Here is a 24,313-nt window from a genome sequence, read left to right as displayed (position 1 = left end):
CATATTTCCCTGATTGCGGCTACCCGTATATTTTGGGGATCAGAAATCTGAAGTCGTCGAAAAAAAAAGGTATGTTTAATCAGAGAAAGTACTTTTCCTAAAGTTGTTTTCTTAGTCTAATTTCCTAACTTTAAATATCATTCGCATAAGTAAATTAGCATATTTGAGGCCATACCCTCAAACCATTAAGATTGAGTCCTAGAATGTTAAGATCCGATCATTAGATCAAAAGTTATTAAGTTTAATCAGTTTATTTTTTTGAACACTGTACATCCATTGCTGATAATAGCAAAAGATTCTTTCGTTTCTAAATAGGAAGATAATTTAGCTGGTGGTTATCCTCATATATTCGCTTTAATAATTTAAAAGATTAAGATTATAGGAAGAAAATAAGGTGAAATGATGTTCATTTTCTGTATTATCAGACATAAATAAAAGCGTTTTTCATTTTCGTCCTCTTTCGCATAACTTTGTTCATTTCAATAACTGAAAAAGGCATTTTCCCGAAAAGAATTTTCGTCACTATAGCGGAAAGCTAATAATTTTTAATTCGTTATAATGAAAGAATTTATGTCTTAAATATTAAAGTTTTCAAGGTATCGTAATATCGGCCTTCTTGCAATATGCCTCTCGATATATCAATCCATTACTGTATTTAAAAATCGTAAAACAACGAAATGTAATTTTAATGTAAAGAAAAAATATTAGCGCTTATGGGAAACGTATTAAAATTATACTAAACTAATTGTATAAATTGCAAAAATTTCCATGAAAAAAATTGCAATCTTTAATTGTATTGTTTGTATTTTCTTTATTTTTTCTTTTATCAGGGTATTTTTATTTTAATGCGTTTTTAAGTTCAAAAACATATGAAGTAGAATAAGTATTAATCGTTAGTTTTCTATTGAAATAGAAAGGGAAGGCCCATAAACCTTGCAATGTACAGTTCGTCGAAAAAAAAAAAAAAACTGACCCCCCTAAGTAGTTTTTGATCTAATGATCGGATCTTCAAGTTCTAGGTATAATTCTTAATGGTTCAAGATGGTGACTTCAAATATGCTAATTAATTAGAGTAGACGATATTTTAAGCTACGAAATCAGACATAAAATCGCACTTTCTCTGAATAAACATACATTTTTTTCAACTGATACGGATTTCTGACCCCCAAAGTATAGAGTATAGCCGTAATTTGAGAAATATGGTCCCGATAGATTGGTCAGAAGAGTGATCCAAAGTTTGGATCCCTTAATGTTAATTTTACTTTTTGCGTATTTCGCCCTATCTCGAGAAATTTTTAAGCGAATTGAGAAATTTTTGCACAAAATTAAAATTTTTTTCAACTATTATTTTATATAAAATAATAAATATTTATTAAAAATTATTTGTTTGCATAGAATTATCTTGGGATAAACGAATTTTGTAATTGTGACCAAACTAAAGGGACCATATTTCCCAGATTTCGGCTACCCCCTATATTTTGAGGGTTAGAAATCCGAAGCCATTGAAATAAAGATATGTTTATTCAGAAAAAGTACGTTTTTGAGTTTGATTTCGTTACTTAAAATATCATCTGCAGTAATTAATTAGCATGTTTAAAGCCACCCCCTTGAACCATTAAGAATGAGTCTTAGAACGTGAAAATCCAATCATTAAATCGAAATTTATTCTGGTCTGTCAGTCTTAAAAAGTGTGGTAGCGTGAAAACGAAGGGGTGATGACAATCTTCTTGTCTTCCCCTATCCCTCAGGGGTGTTGAATAATTTTACATATGGATGCAAACAAAAGACTTGACCCTCAGAATTTTCTGAGAAAAAGTTGGAACAGGAAGTCGAACTGGTAGTAGAAAAGAAAAGTAACTAAAAAGAGCACATTCTTGTCCTTATGCTTTTAATTTATTCTCATTCACAAAAAAAGGACAGGCTAGCTCTTTAAGGTCTATACTTCCGGGTTGCTGTTTCCGGTGTATTTTGAAGCCACTTGGTTCACAACGTGATCATTGTGTTTTAAAACTCCTTTCAATATGTGTTATATACGTGAATTTTTTACCGGATTTATTATTTGTGTCTAAAAATTTTCTATGAGAAACATCATTTGAGCACCTGTCATTTCTAGACGTAAGAATCGTCATTTGAAAAAAATAATTGTTATAAAATACTTTTTACCTTGTCAACAATATATCGACTTCGAAATTTAAATGTAAGTGATAATTTGTAAACTGAACTTAAAGTAGTAAAGAAGTAGTTTTTTCCTGACGATTTTTTTTACTTCCTTCGAATTGGGGGGGGGGGAGGAGGGTAAACGATGCCCGATATCCGTTTGAAAATATCGCCTCGCAGAATAAGCTGTAGTAAGCAGTTACAAACTTTCTAGCCGGAACTAGAGCAGGCATTGAGCTCGAGATTGCTATGGATGGTGTTTTCTACTCTAGGGAACGCTGCAAGCTCCATGCGTCCTATACTTCCTCGTCACTGTTTTCAATGTATTTTAAAGCCATTTGGCTTACAGCGTAATCATTGTGTTTTGAGATTCTTGCAAACGTGGTATTTGATTACTTATTACTTGTGTTTACAATGCTAAAGGTGCTAAAACTAACGTAAGATGATGCACAGCTTGCAACAAGAACAAGCAGTTATAAACATATGGAAAGAGGCCAAATCAGGACTGCTAAAAAAAGCGAGTTATTCAAAATCTAGCAACCATGTCACCTTTTTTAATAATAAATAACANAAGTTGCAATAAAATATTTCCTAATTTAAATATTCGAAAAAATCAGCTGAACATAAGATATACTTTGGAGTAAGGAGGAGAAAAATGTAAGGTAGCAGAATTCGCTAATATAATTTTATTTAGTATTTCTGCTAAGTAAATAATGCATGGAATGACATAAAACTATTGTTCTATGTTTTACTGCTTCACAGCAATACAGAAAATTAAGTAAAATTGTATCGCCGAATTATTCTACTACCATCCATATCTTCCTCTTGCTTATTCCAAAAAAATAAAAGCAAATCAAAATAATATCAGAAAATACAAAATCTAATACTATATAGCATCAAAACTAATGCAAAATAATATTATGGCAAACGCTGGATAATATTAGCTTGCTTAGAATCTAATATTATATAATGCAGAGCAAACAGCGACCTCTTGTATCTTTCTAATATTAGAAGTTGTGTAAGATAACGTTAGATTTTGCCGATTTTCTGATGTTATCTAATATTAGGTGCTACTTGGGATGCTAAAGGTGCTAACACTAACGTAAGATGATGCACAGCTTGCAGCAAGAACAAACAGTAATAAACAAATGGAAAGAGGCCAAATCAGGACTGCTGAAAAAAGCGAGTTATTCAAAATCTAGCAACCATGTCACCTTTTTTAACAATATATCTATAAATAACTTAAACAAATTTTCACTTCAAACTCATCAGAATTACTTAATAACATTAATATCTTATGAAATATGGCAGATTTGAGCTCAGAAATTATCTAAATTACTTCTTTTATTGAAAAAAAAATTATCCGTTTGAAAATATCGCCTCGCAGAATAGGCTGTAGTAAGCAGTTGCAAACTTTCAAACCGGAACTAGAGCAGGTATTGAACTCCAGATTGTTATTGTTTTCATTTATAATGAAAACACCATCCATTGTTTAGATTTGTATTGAAAACACCATCCTTAACGCCCTCGCGTTTGACCACTTTTCCGATCAAATTAAATATTTCTGAAGTTGAAAGCTCTTATTGGAACAAAATTACAAATTTCCCTTTTTTATGTAGTGCTCTAAACAACTTTGTTTAAGGAAACAATTACGTATATAATGTATTTGAAACGTTTTTTTCCCCTCAGAATTCTTAATTTGATTCACCAGATCTTGCTTGAATATATGCGTATCTATCTTTTACTTAATAAACTATCTTTACTCAACCTGAATTATCCAGATTGGCGATTGGGAGAGACCGGTTTCATGCCTGTAGCCCTTCTCCCTTCCCTCTCCTCTTCTTTTCAGTTGTATTAGGAATGTACTACGATGTTTTTCTCTTTTTATTTAATAAAAATATTTTTTAAAATTTCTGTGAAACATTTATTTAGAACTATGTTTAATGTAGTTTTCAGTTCCATACAGTTGTCCAACTTAAAAGATTTTAATCTATATGAAATTCAAGAGAGAAACTAACGTACTTCCTTCCTCTATGACTTTCCACACGCTAATGGGGAAAGCATTTTAAGTTCTGCTCTATGCCACCTGCAGCCCATTTCGATCACCAATTAATAACCTTTCGGTTAATCTCCTGCTTTTTGTGTTCTGAGCGCCACTCTGAAACAAACCCAACCATTTTTGTGCAATGCTATTGCCCTCTTGTGGATATAATTTGTACTTTAGGTGAAATGAAGAATGCGAAAGAATGTTTCATCATTTTTTTCGTTTGTTGATAGTTGATCTATGATTGCCTCATGTCATGTCTTTTTGAGTCGTAAACAAATGCGAAATTTTCGGACTGATTAGTCACGCCCTTTATAGTTGTTACTCATACTATAATCAATTTTTGAGATAGGTTTATTGCACTCTTCTTCGTTAATATTAGCTATTTTATTCGATACTGTTCATCAAAGTTGGGAAAATTCGAAGTGTATCTGCTGATGATTGTGGTCTGTGTTTTGGTTTGAAATTTTCTTTTTAAAATTATGGACTCTACTAATAGAAAGGTATGTATTAAAGTCTAGAATATTTTAACTGGCATATTTGTCGTTTATTTTAAAGTATTACTTACTGAAATTGACATTTTTTATTAAACTAATGGAGCGTGACATTTCCTAGGTCACTTTCGAGTTGGACAATGTTGTTGTGTCCATTGCTGGACCATTAAAAGATGAAGCTCCATTTGCAGGAAAGTTGATGATTGTTGAGGAAGTAAGATAATAAATTTTTTTTTCCAACATACTTCTCGAGTTTGTATAATATGTTTATCATTAAATGTTGACTTTATCTTTTAAAAAGTGTCTTTGTGATATTGTAAATAATAAAAGAAAGATTTGAAAAATGGTTAAATATAATAAATTCTGATAAAATTTTAAATAAAATTAGAAATTTTCCTGTCCCGGTTCTCAAAAGTTTTATAAATTAATACGTTTAAAAAAAATTAAAAGTTGTATTTTTGGTACAATATGGCATTATGTGAAATTGTTTGATTGCAGTTAGAATATAATCAAAAATATTATTTTACGTTAAATCAAGCTTCCAATTGTAAAAATCAAGCTACCAATTGTAAAAATCAAGCTACCAGTTGTAAAAATCAAGCTACCAATTGTTTGTGCTTATGTATTTTTCAAGACTTAGATATATTTATTCTGTAGGAAATGTGTAACTACTATGCATTAAAATTAGGTTAATAAATTTGTGGTTGCAATTTTACTATTTCTTATTGGTATTGTAATAAGTTGAATGGTTTTTGAAATTTTCTGTGTAAATAATTGGCTACTCTTGAATCAATGTAATAATTTGTGATAAAAGTGAATCTTGAGTTATCCAGGAATTAATTCGTCGTCAGGACCCACGCTAAGCATTCGTGCCTCGCCAAATGCAATAAAATTGTAAATTTTGTGAATAAAATTGGCAAATGATTCTTTCCACTGGAAAGAAAAATATATATTAAACATGATCCTTAAAATTGCAACAAAAAGAACTTTTCTAAACAAATCAGTGTTTTTTTTATTCGATTACAGTAATTTTCGGTAGATGCCCAGCATAACCCATCAGAATTGGGTCCGAATAATATAAGCCTGAAATAAACTGCTGTAAAATAGTTTATAGGAAAAAAATTCTTAAAAAATATTAAAGATTTACACTTGGCAAAGACTTTTGAAAATTGGCGAATACTTTTGATATTTGGCTAATTTCCTGTCTAATAATTTAAAATCCTTAGCGCAGGCCCTGATAATGTGTGTTAGGGCCCACGCTAAGCATTCGTCACCTCACCAAATACGATAAAATTCTAAATTCGGTGGAAACAAACTTGTGTTTTTGCAATGATTGTGGATGCAAACTTGTGCCAAATGATTTTTCTACCAAAAAGCAAAATATATATTCTCCGCAATTCTGAAAAAAATGAGTAAAAGAAAATTTGTTTGAATAAATGCTGTTGCTGTATATATTCGACTACAGCAATTTTTTTGTTAAGATACGTCGTGTAACCAATTGAAATTATATTAAGACCAGATAATGTATCAACAAAAGAGAGATTATAAAAACATGAAACAAATTACTGTAAAATATGCATATTATAAAACTATTTTAGCAGAAGACATATTTTCTTCTGACTATAACATAATGTTGCTTCATGTTTATTTTTATATTACTGCTCTAGTCTAAGAAGTTGTAAAAAATTAACCCCAATTTTATTTCTATTTCTTTATCTCAAAAACAACATTGATATTTTTCATTCTATCTCCCAGCTCATTTACTCCTCACCAACTATAAAATTACTCTTGATTTGAATTTCTGTTTTATGACATAATTCAATTTATAGTTAATTTGTAATTTGATTTGAAGTTTTCTATGAAAAGAAATCAATCATAAAAAATTGTTAAGATTTGCCGTTGACTGAGAATTTGGAAATTTGACTAATACTTTCGATATTTGATCAATTTACTGGCTACATGGGCCCTATGTTTTATGGTATAAATTATGTTCTAATTCATAATTATGCTATATAAGTAAATTTGTTGTTCTATGATTCACTTTATTTTCTATTAGTTTTTCTAGCTTCTTTTTCAAGGAATTTTAGAGGTTCAACAATTTACAAAGATATTTGTAGCAATTAGTAGTATTTATATACATAATTATGCTTGATATAATTCAAGTGTTTGTTTTTCACATTTGAAATTAAACAAAATTATTAATTACTTATGCTCTGAAACTCTTCAGAACTTAAAATTTAGCTTTTACATCAGACTTTGAAAGAAAATACATAAAATTCTAATTTCACAAGTGAAAAACATCACAATCTTCTTGTGCTAGACCTATTGTGATCTAATTTGTTCCTTTTAACCATTATATTTTACTCGTATAATTCTTAATCAAATTATACTTAGTAGAGTAAGTCCACCATTGTACTATTTGTGTCAATTACTAAATGAAACAATGTTAATTACAATTATTATAAAAAGATTTAAAAGCAATTATTCTTAGTTTTAACTTTGTAACATATTGTCCAAAACTTTTTTTTCTTCAGCTTAGAATTATTTTTGGATTACTTTCAAATTTTTAATTGTTAAAGGTGCAAAAACCTTTATTCTTTATGAGTCCAAGTTAGTTGATAATTCACAAGAATAAAATGTATTTTTATGTTTAAAAATTTAATATTCTGTTTAAAGATGTTTATTTAATTTTAAAATCTAACCTAAATTTATGTCTAAAATCTATTAAGCAGTTAATAAGGTAATTTACTTTTATTCTTTTTCTTTATAAAATTCATTTTGGTTACGCTTGATAGCTGACAATTGTGTCACCAATGTTTAAAAAGTAATCAATTAAAAAAAATATGTATATGATTTTTATTTTTGTCCTATTTTACCCATGATTGATTCTTTATTTTTTTTGTATGAAATTATTTTTGGATAGTTTACTAATTGAATCATATTTTTTGTTGGAAGAAGCATCTCTAATGCTTGTCATTCCCAGTTATATTTATAAGAATGAAATGTGTTATTATAGAAATTTAGTGTTTAGCTTATGCTGTTTATATTCCATTTTAAAACACTATAATTCAGGTTTTAAGTAATTCGCCTCTTTCATCGAATAAAATGTCATAATAGGTGATAATTTTTTATTTATATTTTTAGGCTCATGGACCAGATATTGAATGGAAACCATTAAAATTGAAATCAGATGATTTGTCTGGGGGAAGTCCTGAATCAGAAAACTTGGAGTGGGAAGATATTTCTGAGTCCGTTGGATTTCGAGCAAAGCATAATGATAGCATTGGTAGGTTGCAGTAAAGAGTAAATATGATTGGATGGAGAACCCTTCTTATCTTTCAAAAATGTTTGAAGTTATAGATTTTAAAAGGAATGGTATACTTTTACAATTGATTGTGTTTTAAATTTGTGTCCCTCGAATGATTAACTTGAATGTCCTATCTCCGTATAAAAAATTAATTGGAAGAAACTGTATGACTAGCATAGAAAATTCTATAATAACAATTTCTCCACCTTGTAATTTTTTAAAAGAATCTTTGAGACTCAGAAATTACATTAAAACATCAAAATTTGAGGTACTATTTTAAGTATTAAAAAATGTAAAATTTTTGATCTATCTTTCTTTTTAAAGAAAATTTTTTGTCACCAAAAAAATATAGCTGAAGAATTTACTTAAAATTTAAAAAATTGTATGAAATTTTTTTTTAGAGAAAAGTTAAATTTTGCTATAGTAATTTGTTTTGAAAAGTTAAATGTAAAATTTAATATTATCAGAGAAGTAAGACAAAGTGTGCAATAATTAAAAAATGTTTTTAATTGAAGAATATTGAAAAAATAATCATAAGCCAAATTGATATTGTTCTTATTATAGTAAGCTATAATTAAGTCATTGTTAATCTATAATAATTTTAATTATAGCTTATATAACTTAATTATAGCATTTTTTTATGTCTCCTTAAAGCAAAAATATTCCTATGGACGTATTTTGAAATAAGTTTTGAATTTTTAATTTATGATATGTTAAAGTAAAGCATTAGCTATTGTTGATGTTGTAGACAGGTATATACACCAAGAATTTGGTATATATACCTGTCCTTGTCAGGTAAAGGGTGTAAATTCAACTAATCACAAGTTACATTAAAGAGTTTAAAAAGTTGATTAATGCGCTGTAAAATATGTTATTTTTTATGTTTTTATTATATTATTTTTGTGTCCGTGAAATGGAATCTTATAGAGAAAGTAGTGACCATTTTCTAATCAGGCTCTCAAATGTCTACTGGAGCTTTATGTCTGATGAAAATACAAGATTAAATTATTTACTAACCATTATAAGTAAAAATTTTTCTTAAATCAAATTTCTAACCAATTTCTGATTAGCTACTGTTCTTAAATTTTAGCTGAAGGTCTGTCTTTAAATTCAATTCTAGTTTCAATCCTTTCATGACATAGACAGAAATTTGGTTTTTTCTTTTTAAATTTATGAATATAATAACATTGTTCTTTATAGACCATTGGAAAAGTGTAGTTTTTAAATTTTTTTTTTAAATTTTTTTTTTACTGAAATATTTCATTTTAAAATTGCCATTTTAAAATTTGCCACTTATTAGGCGAAAAAGAATTAGCTAATTTTTAAAAAAAAAATTAACTATAGTAAAACAGCTATCTAAATCAAAAGTTTAGTAGATAGTAATAAAAAAAAAAGAGAATCTTGGTAATGTTTACTGTCATGATATTTAACTTTGAAAAATTTGTTATAATTAATTTCCTAATTGATATTTCTCAGATAGATTATATTTAAAGCTTCTTTTAATTTAAAAGCTTATGCTTCCATTTTATATTCATTATATTGTCTCAATTTTTAATGTTTGGAAAAGAATGTACAACTTTGTAGCTCATGTATTTCATATGTCTTTCATTATGTATACAATAAAATTTCACTAATACGTTCTAAATAATTATTTCTAATTTTATCTGATTTTAGATGCTGTAGAGATCAAGCCAATTCGTATGCCCAAAGAGATCAAATTTGATATCTCTGATTTAAAATCTTTTAAAAAATCTGAGGTATGTGATGGGCATACAACAGTTGTCACTTTTTTATTAAAAGACGGAACAAATGTGCCCTCTTTTCAAATTGATACTTGTGATTTTGGAAAACTATGTGCTGCACTTGATGGTTATGTTAATTTTCAGAGGTAAGATGTAATTTTTTAACTATATCAGATTCTCAAGTTATTATTTTTACTGTAAATCAAATATTTATTCTTTGTCAAGTTTTTTTATTATTAAATTCATAAAGTAAGATTTCATTAAAATAAATTTATAGATATTTTTGTTTAGTAACTAACATTGTAAATCGTCCTTTGAGTTTAAAAATTATTTTCTCCTCTTCAACTGTTAAATAAGTACTCAAATTATTTTATTAAGAGCATTCAATTGTGCGGAATAACCCAAAATGATACTATTATAAGTCAGAGGTACATTTGTGAAGTCAAAGTTTAACATTTCACTCAGTGACTTCACAGCTTTGGTTTGAAGATACTTCTAACTAGTGAGAATTTATAATTTTGTTATGTTAATATTTGTGTCATGTTTATATTTCAGATCAAAGAAAGAAAGTAATCTTTATCTAACAGTTGATCCGAAAATTGAAGCTCTGGAAAAATCATTTAGTGAACTTGACCTTTTTACTGAAAGAAGAGCTCATATTATAACAGTATGTTTGTATAAACTTTTATTTTAAATACTTGTGTTTCCATGAACTACTAGAGTGGCTTCACTCCCTGCACTCTGTTGCTTTGGAGTTAGTTTCAGAGTGCTTCCTTTCTTAGCTCGCTTTGCTTAGCTACTAGTTTTTTTTTAGTATAACTTTGAACGGGGATGCCCTTTTTTAAATAAATATTTAAAAATATGTATGAAATATAAACATTCTGTGAAATCTTGTATCAATTCAATTCTATTTGCTATTGTTGAATCATAAAAACTATTATCATGGGACCTGCAGTAATATATTAGGTACCTATTAATTATCTCAATTAATAAAGCATGCCTTTGATTCAGATAGTTTTGAACAAAATAGTAACAACATTTCTCTGGAAAAAAATATAACACAAATCAAATAATAAACAATGTTTTGCATTCTAAAACTGAATTTTTTTTTTTTTAATCTGTTGAAAAGTCACTTAATATTTAGTTTCCCTTAGCCCTAAAGTTATTAATTATGTTGAACTAAATTCAAGTAATGGTCCATTAAATGATTAAAAAACAAAGCGACAGATGCAGAGGTTTGTATATGGTAAAAGTATTACCTTCATTACAGACACAAATATGTTGACTATTACTGCAGCTTCAAGTTAAGAAAGATATATACCTTCTACTGGAGCAACTGACAGCAGAAAACCAAGCTGGCTCTAATATTAGATATTGATTTCTTCCACATGCTGAAATTTCATAGCAATTATTCACTTGCTTATAAATTTCAGTTCTTTGTATCCAATGTAAAATGAAAAAGAAATATTATCAGTTTGATGACAATTTAAAAATTATTGCTTCTTATAATATAGATTAGCATTTAATAATTTTAATAAATGGAACTTTTTTGCGGTGACTGAATTTTAAGAAAGGATAGTTTGCAAAACATCATTTAAAATTCCTAATCTTTAAGATTAAATTTTTCCTTGTTAGATTATTGTATCAAATTTTTTTTTGTATTTAAATAGCCTCTTTTTGATAACTTATAATCTGAGAAAAATCTTTATTGAAAAGCTATTTTTTTATGTTTTTAAAATTTTTTTAAACTTAAGTTATAAAATATTAAACTAAAAGAAGAGTAATGTCATTATTTTTATCTTCTCTGAAAAACAAGAAATTTAATTTAATAAATTTGCTTTTGTAGATTGGATATTTTATGTGCTTGATTCTGAAAAATGTAATTTGATTGTAAATGTAATTTGTTTTCTTACCTTGTTTTTAACAAATAAATTTTTTGAATGAGAATTTCCTTTCTTCAGGAAAATAGAAAGTTCGTTTCATTTTCCATATTAAATTATGTGTGCAAATATTTTCAATTAGTAAGTAAAAAGCAACTAAATTAAAATCAGTAATTTAAATTAAACCCTCCGTTTGTACAACAATAATAATAATAAAAACAATTTCTTATAAAATATTTTGAAAATTATTTTTTTAGTTATCCAAAAGGCATAAAATATTTTTTCTTGCTTTTCTTTCCTTCCTTTTCCGAATATGCATGGAAACTTTATTTGTGAAAATTAATTTTTATGAATTCTTTTATTTTTGAATTTAAAAAAAAAAAGTAGAAACAATTTTATATCTAATATCTTAAAAATTATTTTATTTGTTTTTAAAATATTTAAAAACTTTTTATATTAAATCTATTAATTTTATTAACATGTCCCCTGTTTTCTGAAATTTATTACCTATTTATGCAAGTTATTTATAATAAATGATTTTGATGCTAAATTTTTTGTTTCAAATTTAGAAATTAATGCATGATCCAGTAAATACTGCTATGGGCGGTTTTTCCAAAGTGACCAATTTTCTTGTGGACTATCTGGTTTATCCAAATGAGCCAGAAGGTTATGCTGTATGCCCAGAAGAACAGATAACTGAAATTATCTCTGGAAATGTGTTGAATGTTGATATTGATCACCATGAAGAGCCTGGCTATGAATTAATTACCCGAATTGATCTTCCCCCTCGACCAGAAGTTGAAAGAGAAGAACCCATGACTCTAGAAGAGTTTACTTCTCATTTTGATGCAGATGGAAAAATACTTGAAATTGAGGAATTGAAGCAGCGCATATTTAAGGGTGTAAGTATCTGCAACATATTTTTAGTTTGCTATTAAATTTTAACAAATTTATATATATTTAAAAGAAAAAAAAAGATTACTTCTAATAGTTTTTTTAACTTTTTCTACAATCATATTTTTATAAAATTTATATTACGTATAACACATAGCTGCCAACACGATTAGGCAATATCCAGTAGATTTTATGAAACAATATAAATTTCCTGATAATTGTTACAAAAAGTACTAAATATTTTACACTTCGGGAATTTTAGGGATTTTTATAGTCATTAAAATAGAAATACTTCAATAGTTATGATTAACATTAAATGTACTTGAAATGTTATGTATTATGTTTACTCATAATTTTGAATAGTAATATGCATTTAATTCATCAAAGATAGTTAACTGATTTTTATAAATGAGGTGTGTATTAGTGACACTTATTTAAATATTCAAGTAAGGTGCCAAAATTTTATTTCATTAGGGGTATTTTCAGGAAACTTACTCAAGTTTAGGGAATTTTCTGAAATGTACAAAAACCAGGAGAATTTTTAATAAACCAGTAGACCAGGAGAAACTGGCAAAATCCAAAATATATAAGTTTTTGGGTTTAAATTTCATTTTTCGCTTTCAGTGTTCCTTAACATGTAAACTCATTCTAATATATTTTATATTTGGATTTAACAAGAATATTTTTGTGATTTTCATAAATAAATGTATTATACTTTTTTATTTTTATAATTTTAAATCAAAAAATTTTGAAACATTAAATACTTTGTAAAATTTTTTAGGGGCTCTTACATGCTGCACGACCAGATTCTTGGAAGTTCTTATTAAATTTTTTTGCTTTTGATTCAAATGCTAAAAGTAGAGCAAATGTTAAAAAGAAAAAGACGTAAGTATATTTAAATTTTAATGTAGTATGAAGTAATGTATTTTAATTTATTTTTTGATTACATATTTATTACACGGATAAAAAATAATAAATAAAAAGTTTTCGATAAAAATTTTAAATTATGCTTTATTGCTATGTTTCAACTCTCATCGGGATTTAATAACTGTCCAAATACAATGCAGAAGGCTTGAATGTACGTTAATCACAATTACAGACGTTCTTAGCATAGTGAGTGATTTTTTGTGACAAAATTTCCATCCAGCAAAATTGCTTCTTTTCAGCTTATCATAGAGAATGCTGAGCATCTTGATCTAAATTTTTTCAACCATCATTAAAATTTTAAAATAAAATTTAAATTGTAGTAGAAAATTTGAATTACCTAAAAATTTTCTATCCCCAATTTTTTAGCATGCAATTTGCAGAGCATTTTCCTGTAAAATTAGTCCAGAAATCAGCAAATTTTTTTTTGCACAGCAATTAGTTAACCATTTTAGCAGAATTTTATTCAAATTTTCATTAACTTTTTTACATGGCTTGATTTTCCAGTACAAACCTAATTCACTAAAATAATGGTCCATGCAATGATAATTTCTTTTAAGATGTCATTAATTTGCATTTTTTTTACAGCCGAATAGTGCAGCTAATTTTCGGGAGCTTTCTATTTTTTTACTCTTCTTTATAAGTTTTATTTTATCCTTCAATATAAAGAATTTTCTCAAGCTCATCACTCATATTTCAATTAATCATTTACTGAAGCTTTCATTCTGAAATCCCCCAAATGTCTAGAACATCAAAAAAAATAAATAATTTATATATATATGTATACAGGGTGGTCCTAAAATATATGTCAAAAATGTAAAGGTAGGTAGAAGGGACATAAATAAGCATATTTCGGATAGGAATGTGTTTGCGGTAATAGCACATTAAAGCACTAGCTTGTAAAGCAGTATGAATCAAAGGAAACTAAAAAGACAAGTAAAGGCAAAAGAAAATTCGATTCCGTACCGGCTCAAGGCGGCATTACTGCTCACACAATCCTATACGAAATATGCTTATTTAGGTCCCCTCTACCTACCTTTGCATTTTTGACATATATTTTAGGACCACCCTGTATATTCGCTCTACAAGTGTTGGCCTTGTGCAATACTTCTTTCGTGCAAGTATTGGCAATTTCTATAAACTGCTTAAATTGAAAGCTGACTGATAATACACTAAGAATTACGACTCCTAGTATATGTAGAACAAAATTCCTGCAGACCACCCTTGAGAGAAGCAGCTTATCTGTAGTAAGCATAATTGAGCTGCATACATTTGTGTACTATTTTCATTCATACTGTTTGGAGTTTTAGAAAATATTTCATTCATTTCTAAATATTTTATTCATTTTCAAAAAAATACACCAAAAAATATGGGAAAGCTAATTTTTTACTTAAGTTAATTGCTTAGTATTTTTTGTATATTAAGTTAATAGCGTATATCAAGTTAATTGTATATTAAGTTAAATTTTATCTCAATTCGTTATAGTTTTCATTAATGTTTTAATTTTTCATTCTTTTTTACTTTTAGTGAGGACTATTTTAGAATGAAATTACAATGGAAATCTTTTGATGCTGATCAAGAGTCCAGGTTTTCTGCTTTAAGGGAAAGAAAAAGTCTTATAGGTATAATTATCATTGTTTTATGTTTATTTATGTTTTCGTAAATCAACAAATTATAAAAATTTCATAACCTTGATGTTATAACTTTGTTTAATCATTAATTTTACAGTCTCAAATTATATAAATTATGCTACTGTTTTGATTAGCATAGCTTTGCTATATCAATAGTAATGATTAGTAAAAGAATGGTTGCATAGTTATAATTTTTTTGAAAAAAATATTTTTTAAAACTTGGCAATTCTTTTTCAATGTTAAAAGTAGTTAAATTTTCTGAATTTATCTAATGGTAAATTTTAAAAATTAGTTGATTTTTTTAATGAAAAGTATAATTTTTTTGTCACGACAAAAAAGTATAAACAATTTAAAATTATTTTAAAGTTATTATTATTATTATTACTTGAAGGCTTTTTTTTTTAGCATTTTGTATTTGTAAAAGGCATATTTTATTTATTATTCAGAGAATATTTGTTCTTGCAATCAAATTAATTGTAAATTTTATATCAACGAATTTCATTTAAATTTTAAAATTTAGTATTTATAGTATGAAAGTTTTACATTATTTAAAATTATGTATGCATTATAATTTAAATAATAAGTATTAAAAACTATTTTTCACTTAAAATTATTTTTTGGTTACGTTTTATAATATTGTACAAAATATTTTCATTGGTACAATCAGTTATAGAAATCTATGAAAAATACACAAAAAGTAAATGCTTTACATATTAGAACAAATGAAAATTGAATGCAATTTATATTTGTTTCTATTCAAATATTTAAAGGAATAGGATGCTGCAAAAATTTTCAGAAACTGTGTAATTTTAAAAAAAAATTAACTTTGAGAAATTTTAAATATTTTTTAATTTAGCAATGAATTTTTTTTTAATATTAAGTAAAACGTTAAACTGTTTACAATAATTTTATTTCTTTCTTTTTTCTTAAATAGTGTGCTTACTTTTTAGAAAAAGATGTTAGCCGCACAGACAGGACGCATCCTTTTTTTGAAGGAGAGAATAATCCTAATATACTTATGTTGCAAGATATACTCACAACTTATTGTATGTACAATTTTGATTTAGGTAAGTGTGTTTTTTATAAAATTTGTTGTGCACTCATTTTTGTAGTTTGATTGTTTAGAGATTTACTAGGTCTTTCAATTTTGCTGGGTTTGAGTACCTTACTGAATATTATAGCATTTTTGCAAAACAATATAAAACCTATATAGTTTTCTATTGAACGCATATTTTTCTAAATATAGTTCTAAGTAAATTTATAATACACTCATATGTCCAACTATATACATGATTAATTAATTATAAATTTTTCGATGTGTTAAAAAAGAATTATAAATGAAACTAGTAAGAGGGAGACAATAGTTAATTATGTACTTTAATTTTTTTCAATATTCATTTGATTTACTTAAATTTTTAATAGCATTTACTAGCGACTCAATCTCCGTGACCCCCTGGCCCACAACTGTTGTAAGAATGTTTTGTATTTTTAGAGAAGCAAAGATGAGGATGTATGCCAAATTTTTATCTGGTTACATCAGATATTTGTTAGGTAGAAAAATATTGCTTCAATTTCATCAGTTTGAATAAATTAGAAATTATATAAGTTTTGATGTTTTTTTATTTATGAATATTTTTTGAGTTGCTATATTTTCCCCCCTGGTATTTACATAATATTAAAGATTCTGTTTTTATTTTAGGGTATGTTCAGGGTATGAGTGATCTTCTATCTCCTATATTAGTAGTTATGCAGAATGAAATAGATGCATTTTGGTGCTTTGCTGGATGGTTACAAAATATTGTGAGTATTTTTATGAGAAATTAATGGTTGCTTAAATGTTAATTTTATGAAAGAATTATTTATTTTGTTTTGCCATACAATGCTATCAATTTAAAGTTTATTTCTTCTTAATCTTTTGATTTTGTTTGATGTGTACTTTGAAATTTTTTTTATTCGATCTCCTAGTAATTCGAGAATTTGTGAAAGTGTGTTTGGTATTGAATTTTTTTCAAAATAGATTTCATTCGCAAAAGCTTAGAAAATTCTTACACCATAACTGGAAAATAACTAGTCTTTAATTTGTCATAAACAGTAATCAGTTATTGAGATTCGAGTATTACGATTATTTGCTGCTAAAATTTCACATTTTAGTGAAACTTCCATATTTTAATCTTCATTCAATGATATATTTTGTTTACAGAATCAAATATTTCCTGTAACAAATAAAAAAAACAAAGTTTTTTGATGAAAAATTCCATGGTATTGATAAAGTATGGTCTGGATTTTCATTGAAATTTTCCTGATATTTCAGTAAAATTAGAACAATCAAATCGCTTAATGTTTGAAAATCAGTAAAACAAATTATCTTTTTGTTGTAATGTGTAATATATTTTTTTACTTCTTTTTTTGTGTAGGGTGTTAATTTTGAATTAGAACAGCAAGGTATGAAGAATCAATTGCAAGATCTGCATAGACTGCTTCATTTTGTTGATTCGCAACTTTGTAGTTACTTAGGTAATGTTTTATTAATGTTTAATGAATATTTTGAACTAATAAGTTTTATTGTACTCAGAATTTAATACAAAACATGTTTTTTTAAATTTTTTTTTTTCTGTATGAGATCTGAAACTTTACATTTTGTATTAAGCTATTTGAAGGTAAATTTGTTGCTCTAAGCTGTGTGAAAAACTGATGTTTAATAGAAATAGTGTAATGAGTAAAAATATTTATTTGTTGTTGTAGCTTAAAATTCTTTGATCACTGTTCAAGTTTAACGTCAGCTTGTTTCCATAAATGAAAAATATCTTTAGCATTTCTGTTGAAAAGTACAATAATTTATGTATTTATTAATCATTATTATTATTTTTTTTAATTTTTGAAAATTGAGTTTTGACAATAATGAAAGGGCTGTAGAAAGGAAACTATTCATTTTGTATCCTTTCTACATGTATCATATAGTAAGGATAATTTATGTAGTAACATATAATAAGACTCATGTAACATTCAGATTTTCTTACAATTTGTGAGAATCAGAGCTTGTTTATGTTAAGTGTAAATACAGCTGTAAATACAAAGTGTTATTGTAAATCTAGTTAGATTTAATTTGCAGTCAACTTGATTATGAAAGCTTCTGTCTTTTAACGTAAGAGTATGCTAGTTTCTTATAAAAAAAATATCTAAAATAGATTATTCATTTATTACAATATTTCAGTTTGAATTGTTGATTTTTGAGTTGAATACAAAATTTTAAGGCTACTGAGATAGATTTAAATTTTTTTTTTCTTTTTTAAATTATTAGTAATTGAGACTATTCGAATTCCTAATGTATGTTCCATCAAATGGATTACGTGTAAGTGCAGTAGAAATATCTTAAGTTTTTTTTTCATGCATGGCTCATGCTACTAAATAGCAGTATTTGTATTCTTAAATAATAATTGCAAGTTTAATGTTATAGTAATTATAGTAATAGTAGTTCTATTTTTTGCTTGTCACTATTGTATTTTATCATCAGCTAGTTAATTTTTAAAATTTATTATGATTTTCTAGTAAAATTGGCAGTGTACTATGAATCTTAATTTTGTTTATTCATTTACAGAAAGTATATTTTAAATGTATTATAATGGAATAGTTGGTTAATGTTAAACAAACATCAATTATGAAACAATATCCTGGTTTTTATTTATTTCAATATTAATCTTTCCTTGGATATATTGTACTGCAGATTGTTCTATTTCGCAACTAAATTCTTAACACATAAAACTATATGTATGTAATTTTATTTAATATGTGTATTAATAAGTCATACTCTTAATATTGCTGTTAACATTGTTTTTTATCCCCTTTTCATTTAGAGAGACATGATTCTGGTAACATGTATTTCGCTTTCCGTTGGTTATTGATCCTTTTTAAGAGAGACTTTAAGTTTATGGACATAATGAGGTTATGGGAGGTAATTTTGATTGTGTTTTATCTTTTTATGAAAAAAACTTTCATTTAACTGTGATATTTCACATAAAATTTTATCTATGAAATATTTTTTTCATTATTTAAAAATGGTTTATTGAAAAAGTAAAAAAAGTATTTGTGTTAAGCAAATAAATACTTTAGATAGACTTATTTTTAATGAAGATTTAGAATTTTTAATATTGTTATGATAATTTAATATTTATGGTTCTTTAAATTTATTTAATCTTATTTAATTGAACTTTGTTACTAAGATTCTCATTATTTCAAAAAAATTAGAACATTTTTCAAGTGCTATTGATGTATTCTTGATATATCATTTCCCTTAATAAAAGTTCATAAAAACCAGATAAAAAAATATTTTATAGCATTAATTTTGATACTTTCAAAATTGCTCCAACAAAGCAAGCATCATGTAAACAAAAATATTTTAATTTAAAAAAATTCAATACATAGTCTTCTCGATTGTTTTTTTTAACAGCATTCTTTTAATTTTTTATTTTAACTGCATTTCTTTTTGGTTTTCTATGTCTTGTATACCTAATGGCATGGCTTAACATGCAGTTCTCAAATTGGATGAAAGTTCTGAAGAATAGAATTTCCTCTAAGATAGTGAATTTTGTTAGACAAACTTATTATTGGTTTAAATTAGACATGCATGAAAATTTAATTTTTAGCTGAAATTCTTTAATTGCTGTCTTATTCTTTTTTCATTTATTCATTCTACTATTTTTTTTTAATGAAATATTTAAGACAAATGTCTTGTGTATATCAATGCATCAAAGAAATGTACTGCATTAGTATACACATTTTATTTATTTCTGAAATGAAAATAAAATCTTTTTGAGATTTCAAACTGAAGCTTAAATTATAATTTTTTAAAATCCATAACTGAAGTTAAAACTTTTATAAAGTCTAAGTCATTGGCTTTTTATTTTTGAAAGCTTATAACTATTTTTTTCCCAAGTGTTTCTCACGACCTTACATTTTCTAGTTTAATTAATTTGTCTAATTATTTATGCAATTTTTTTAAAATTGCAAATAATTTGGGTGACAAATATGTTTTAATTGTAAAGTATAAAATTGTACTGTTAATTTTTTGATTTATAAAGATAAACTTCTTATTTAATTTTTGTGTATACATTTGAAGTATTACTTTATCTAATTCTAGAATTGTTCTAGAATTAGATAAAGTAGTGTCTAATTCTAGAATTCTAGAATTGTCATACGTATAATAATATATTTTTTCTCAAATTAGAAACAGCAATTAGAAAAAATTTTGAAATTTGCAATTTTTTATAGGTACTTTGGACAGGCTTGCCTTGTAAAAACTTTCATTTATTGATTTGCATAGCAATTCTAGATTCTGAAAAATTGACAATCATGGAGAATGAATATGGACTGACAGAAATTTTAAAGGTAGTAAATTTTCTTTAAATGGACAATCTTAGTCAATCTAAATATTTTTAGTTTTTTCCTTTTTATATTACAGGCATGTGATTCTTCCTCTAATTTGCAGAAATTCACGAATCAATAACTTATATTCCAAAAGCATTTTCTCCGAGTTCCGCTAATCTAAAATCGTTACTTACCCAAAAATCTTGTTAATGAGACGTTTATTCCGTCCTTACCAGCAGCCTCAGTTTTTCTTCCTAAGTTCTCATTTACTCACGATAATGACTTTTTTTAATGCAGATTTATTAGAGAAAAACAAAATTTCAGATAAATTTAAATAACGCGACGGGAAAAAAAGCTCCTTAATAACTTTTGACTGTAAGTACTGAGGCAAACACAAAAGTATAACATTGATGATGATAAACAATTCCAAAAAGGCAAAATTTAAAAAATTGTTTGCTTTAAGAAGTGGTGTTTTTTTTTTTATTAAGATATGGAAATTTGTCCATTTATTAGTCACTTTTTGACGTGACGTAACCAATATTTTTTCAATCTACTTTTTCAGTTATTACTACTGATATTCACATGTTTTTTTTTTAAAAAATTCCAATATTTTCAAGCCTTATTGAGAAAGGAGAGACTTGAATTCCACATTTGAGCAATTACTTTTAGACTCATTCGCATTTCAAATAAAAATATCATTTTAGTGCTAATCAAAAATAAAGTTTTGAAAGATATAAATATGTTTAATATGAACTGTTAGAATAAGGAAAATGACTGAAACTGAAAAGGGAACTTTGCAGTTTCCCTTTATTTAAATGTAATAATTTTTTTATAACTAATAATTTGACAAAAGCTAATTATTGATTATATTGGAAATGCATACATAATTACATTTTAAAAATTAGTTGATTCCCGTTGTTCTATATACAAAAAACATATTTTATTACAAATATGTTAGTCCAGCACTAGAATTTTCCTCCTGAACCAAATTTTTATGTTAAAATTTTTTTTAATATGTATTGCTGGTATGAAATATGCAGTTGTACTCGATACTAAATTTTTTTAGTATATTTTAAACCACTTAACAATTTAATTAGGATAATTGTCTCTATTATGTTGGATGTTTGTTGATTACTTTGGTAACTAACTATTTTCCACTGGAGATGTCTGCTTTTTAAAAAATAACTGTAATAGTGTCATGCTTAATTTTATTACATCATTTGAAAAGCCCTTACTTGAAAGTTGCATAAAATGCAATATTGTTTCCTTTTGGATTTAAGAAGGAAATTTTGGAGTGTTTATCTTTATTTGCATTATATATAGTATTTTATTTCAATTTATTACATAGTTTTTTTATTATATAATTCTCTTACACCTTTTTTTATTTTCCTTATGGAAATACAAATACTGACATATAATTCTACAAGTTTAACATGGAATATTTTCTTTCTCACCAATACAGTAGGTAACCGATTATCCGGAACGATCGGGACCATCGCTATTCCGGATAATTGATTTTTCCGGTTTTCTGAATCGCTACAAAAAGCCGTTTTTTTTATTATTGTTAAACCCAACTAAAAAAAAAATAAAAAAAAATTTGGAAATAATCTTAAAAAGAAGAAAAAACGATGAAGTAATACTCTAATGATTATTTCCAAAATGATGGTAAGGTAAACATCTTTCAAAAAAGAAAGTAAAATCCTAAAATCTTATGAGAAAAAAAGCATTTTTTAAAAAATGGCTGGAAAATTTATCGAATTTGTACCGGTTTTTTGGTTTTCTGATTTCCGGATAACGGGTTCTGTGTACTGTATTTATATTCCGTTAGTGTTATATACTTTTGTTGTATATTACTATGAATTCTTTATTTGTTTGACTAATTTTTTTTTATTTGGTTAAATTTTTATTTTCCTTTATTATAAAATTTTAATATTATTTTTTTTTATTATTTTATTACTTATTCATACATAATGATTCATTTTCAATAACACAAAGTTTTAATTTTCAGCATGTGAATGAAATGTCTTATAAAATTGATTTAGACAAAACATTGTGCAAAGCAGAAGCAATTTTTCAGCAGATAAAAAACAGCAAATACAGGTCAGATATTGTTGAAGACATATTAGGACTGGAGCATATACCAAAAGAGGTGCCAGTTACTGAATCGCCCAAAGAATCCCCAGAAAGGGAAGTGAAAAAATCTGAAAGGACAGCTTTATACAAAAAGAAACCTTTCGGTGTTTCAGCCGATAACATCGATGAGTTTGTTGACCTGGAAAATAACTATCAATGGCAATTTGATCCTTTTTCATGAGAAAGAATTAAAATGTGCCTAGTTGTGGATGCTCTACAGCTGTATGGGGGAGTATGCATTTTGCAATTAATCCTATAGTTTGTAGATTCATAGTTTTAATTTCATCATGACAATTAAACATGTACAGTGCTCAAAAAAAGAAAAGTTATTACTCTAAATATCTTTTGTTTTCATGATCGGATTATAATGAACTGAGGATCTTCACAGCTCAAAATAACTTGCCTGAAATAGGCTAACTTTAAGTTACAAAATCAGACACAAAATATAAACTTAATGAATATGCCTTTTTTTTCTTCAACGAATTTGAATTTTCAACCATCAAAATATAGCTGCAATCTGGAAAATATAGTCTCAATAGTTGGAGGGGATAACAGGTTTAAGAGAAACCAGGTTGACATCACAAAAGTTCAAGTCCCTAAGTCTCTAGTAGTGTTTAAGCAAATTAAGCGGTTTTTAAATTCACCCGCTTTGCTGACTAAATTATTAGGCACCTATTTTCCAGATTGCAGTTATTTCCCTTATTTTGATGGTCAAAAATTTTGTTCCATCAAAACAAAATATATTTATTTAAAAAAAAGTGCAATTTTATGTCTGTTTTTGTAACTTAAAATATTGTCTGCACCAATTAATTACTATATTTGAGGTCACTTTTTTGAACTGTAAAGATTTGATTCCTGAAAATTCAGTTCATTAGAACCAAAGATATTTAGAGAACTATCTTTTTTTTTTAAAGCCATTATTTTTTGTGATGATATGTTGTTTAGATTTGAAAGCATTGTTGTAGAGGTGGAAGAAATTGTAAAATGAGAAGGAATGGTATTATTAAATGAAAAGTTTTTCAATCTTTCAATTCTTTGGAATCCTTTAATCCCATAGTCTTTTAAACTTTAGAAGGAACATCACTTTAAATTTTTCCTATATTAGTTTTATTACTTTTGCAGGCATGCACAAGCTAGAAATGTTTTCTAAAAGTATAAGTTGATACTTCTGGAAATAGGAACAGGGTGCATAGCATTTTTAAAAAGTGCTTAAAGGTGCATATTTTTGTTTTTTAAAAGCCCTTAAAGGTGCTTTTTTCATTGGGTGTTTTTAAAAAGTGCTTAAATTTCCTTTTTTTAAAAATGTGATTTTTCCTTTACCATGGTGATTTTTGCTACGAATTATGCAAAAAGCAGTTCAAATTGTTCTATTCAACATTTTCACAATTTATTCAACCCCAATCTATTTTGACGTATTGTCAGTTCGTAGCGTATGAAAACGCCATTCGTTTTCCATGATACAAAATTTAATGATTTTTGATAATTGTCAAAAACAATGCCATTTTTTTTGACATGACGGTTAAAACAAGATACAACCCTCAATTGTCAAAAACTTTCTAACCCTGCCTAATTATGATATTTTTTAAAGTGCTTAAAAATATTTTTTGAATACTTGAAGAATGCTTGAAAAATGCTTATTTTTTGTTGAATAATTTGGCTCCGTACCCTGAAGAAGATTTCATGTTATCCAAAAGATGGCTGCTGAAACAAACCCTTTAAATTGTGTTTTCTTAAAACAGCGTCTTT

At 26.6% G+C, this 24,313-nt stretch overlaps 1 protein-coding gene across 1 annotated transcript; it reads left to right on the top strand.

Moving 5' to 3' along the window:
• Window positions 1-4,423: 4,423 nt before the first annotated feature.
• LOC107446019 (TBC1 domain family member 15/17) lies at window positions 4,424-23,306 on the top strand. Its single transcript, XM_043048899.2, has 14 exons — window positions 4,424-4,704; window positions 4,817-4,909; window positions 7,840-7,981; window positions 9,677-9,890; window positions 10,300-10,411; window positions 12,194-12,526; window positions 13,300-13,403; window positions 14,970-15,064; window positions 16,024-16,140; window positions 16,773-16,873; window positions 17,488-17,587; window positions 18,925-19,022; window positions 20,339-20,455; window positions 22,443-23,306. The coding sequence occupies exons 1-14, from the start codon at window positions 4,684-4,686 to the stop codon at window positions 22,746-22,748; spliced, it is 1,953 nt and encodes a 650-aa protein (XP_042904833.1). The 5' UTR covers window positions 4,424-4,683; the 3' UTR covers window positions 22,749-23,306.
• The last annotated feature ends 1,007 nt before the right edge of the window (window positions 23,307-24,313 follow it).

This window comes from Parasteatoda tepidariorum, chromosome 4 (genome assembly GCF_043381705.1).
Source record: "Parasteatoda tepidariorum isolate YZ-2023 chromosome 4, CAS_Ptep_4.0, whole genome shotgun sequence".
Classification (NCBI taxonomy): Eukaryota; Metazoa; Arthropoda; class Arachnida; order Araneae; family Theridiidae; genus Parasteatoda; species Parasteatoda tepidariorum.
Note: the sequence above shows the minus strand (reverse complement) of the source record. Positions and strands in the feature narration are given on the sequence as shown.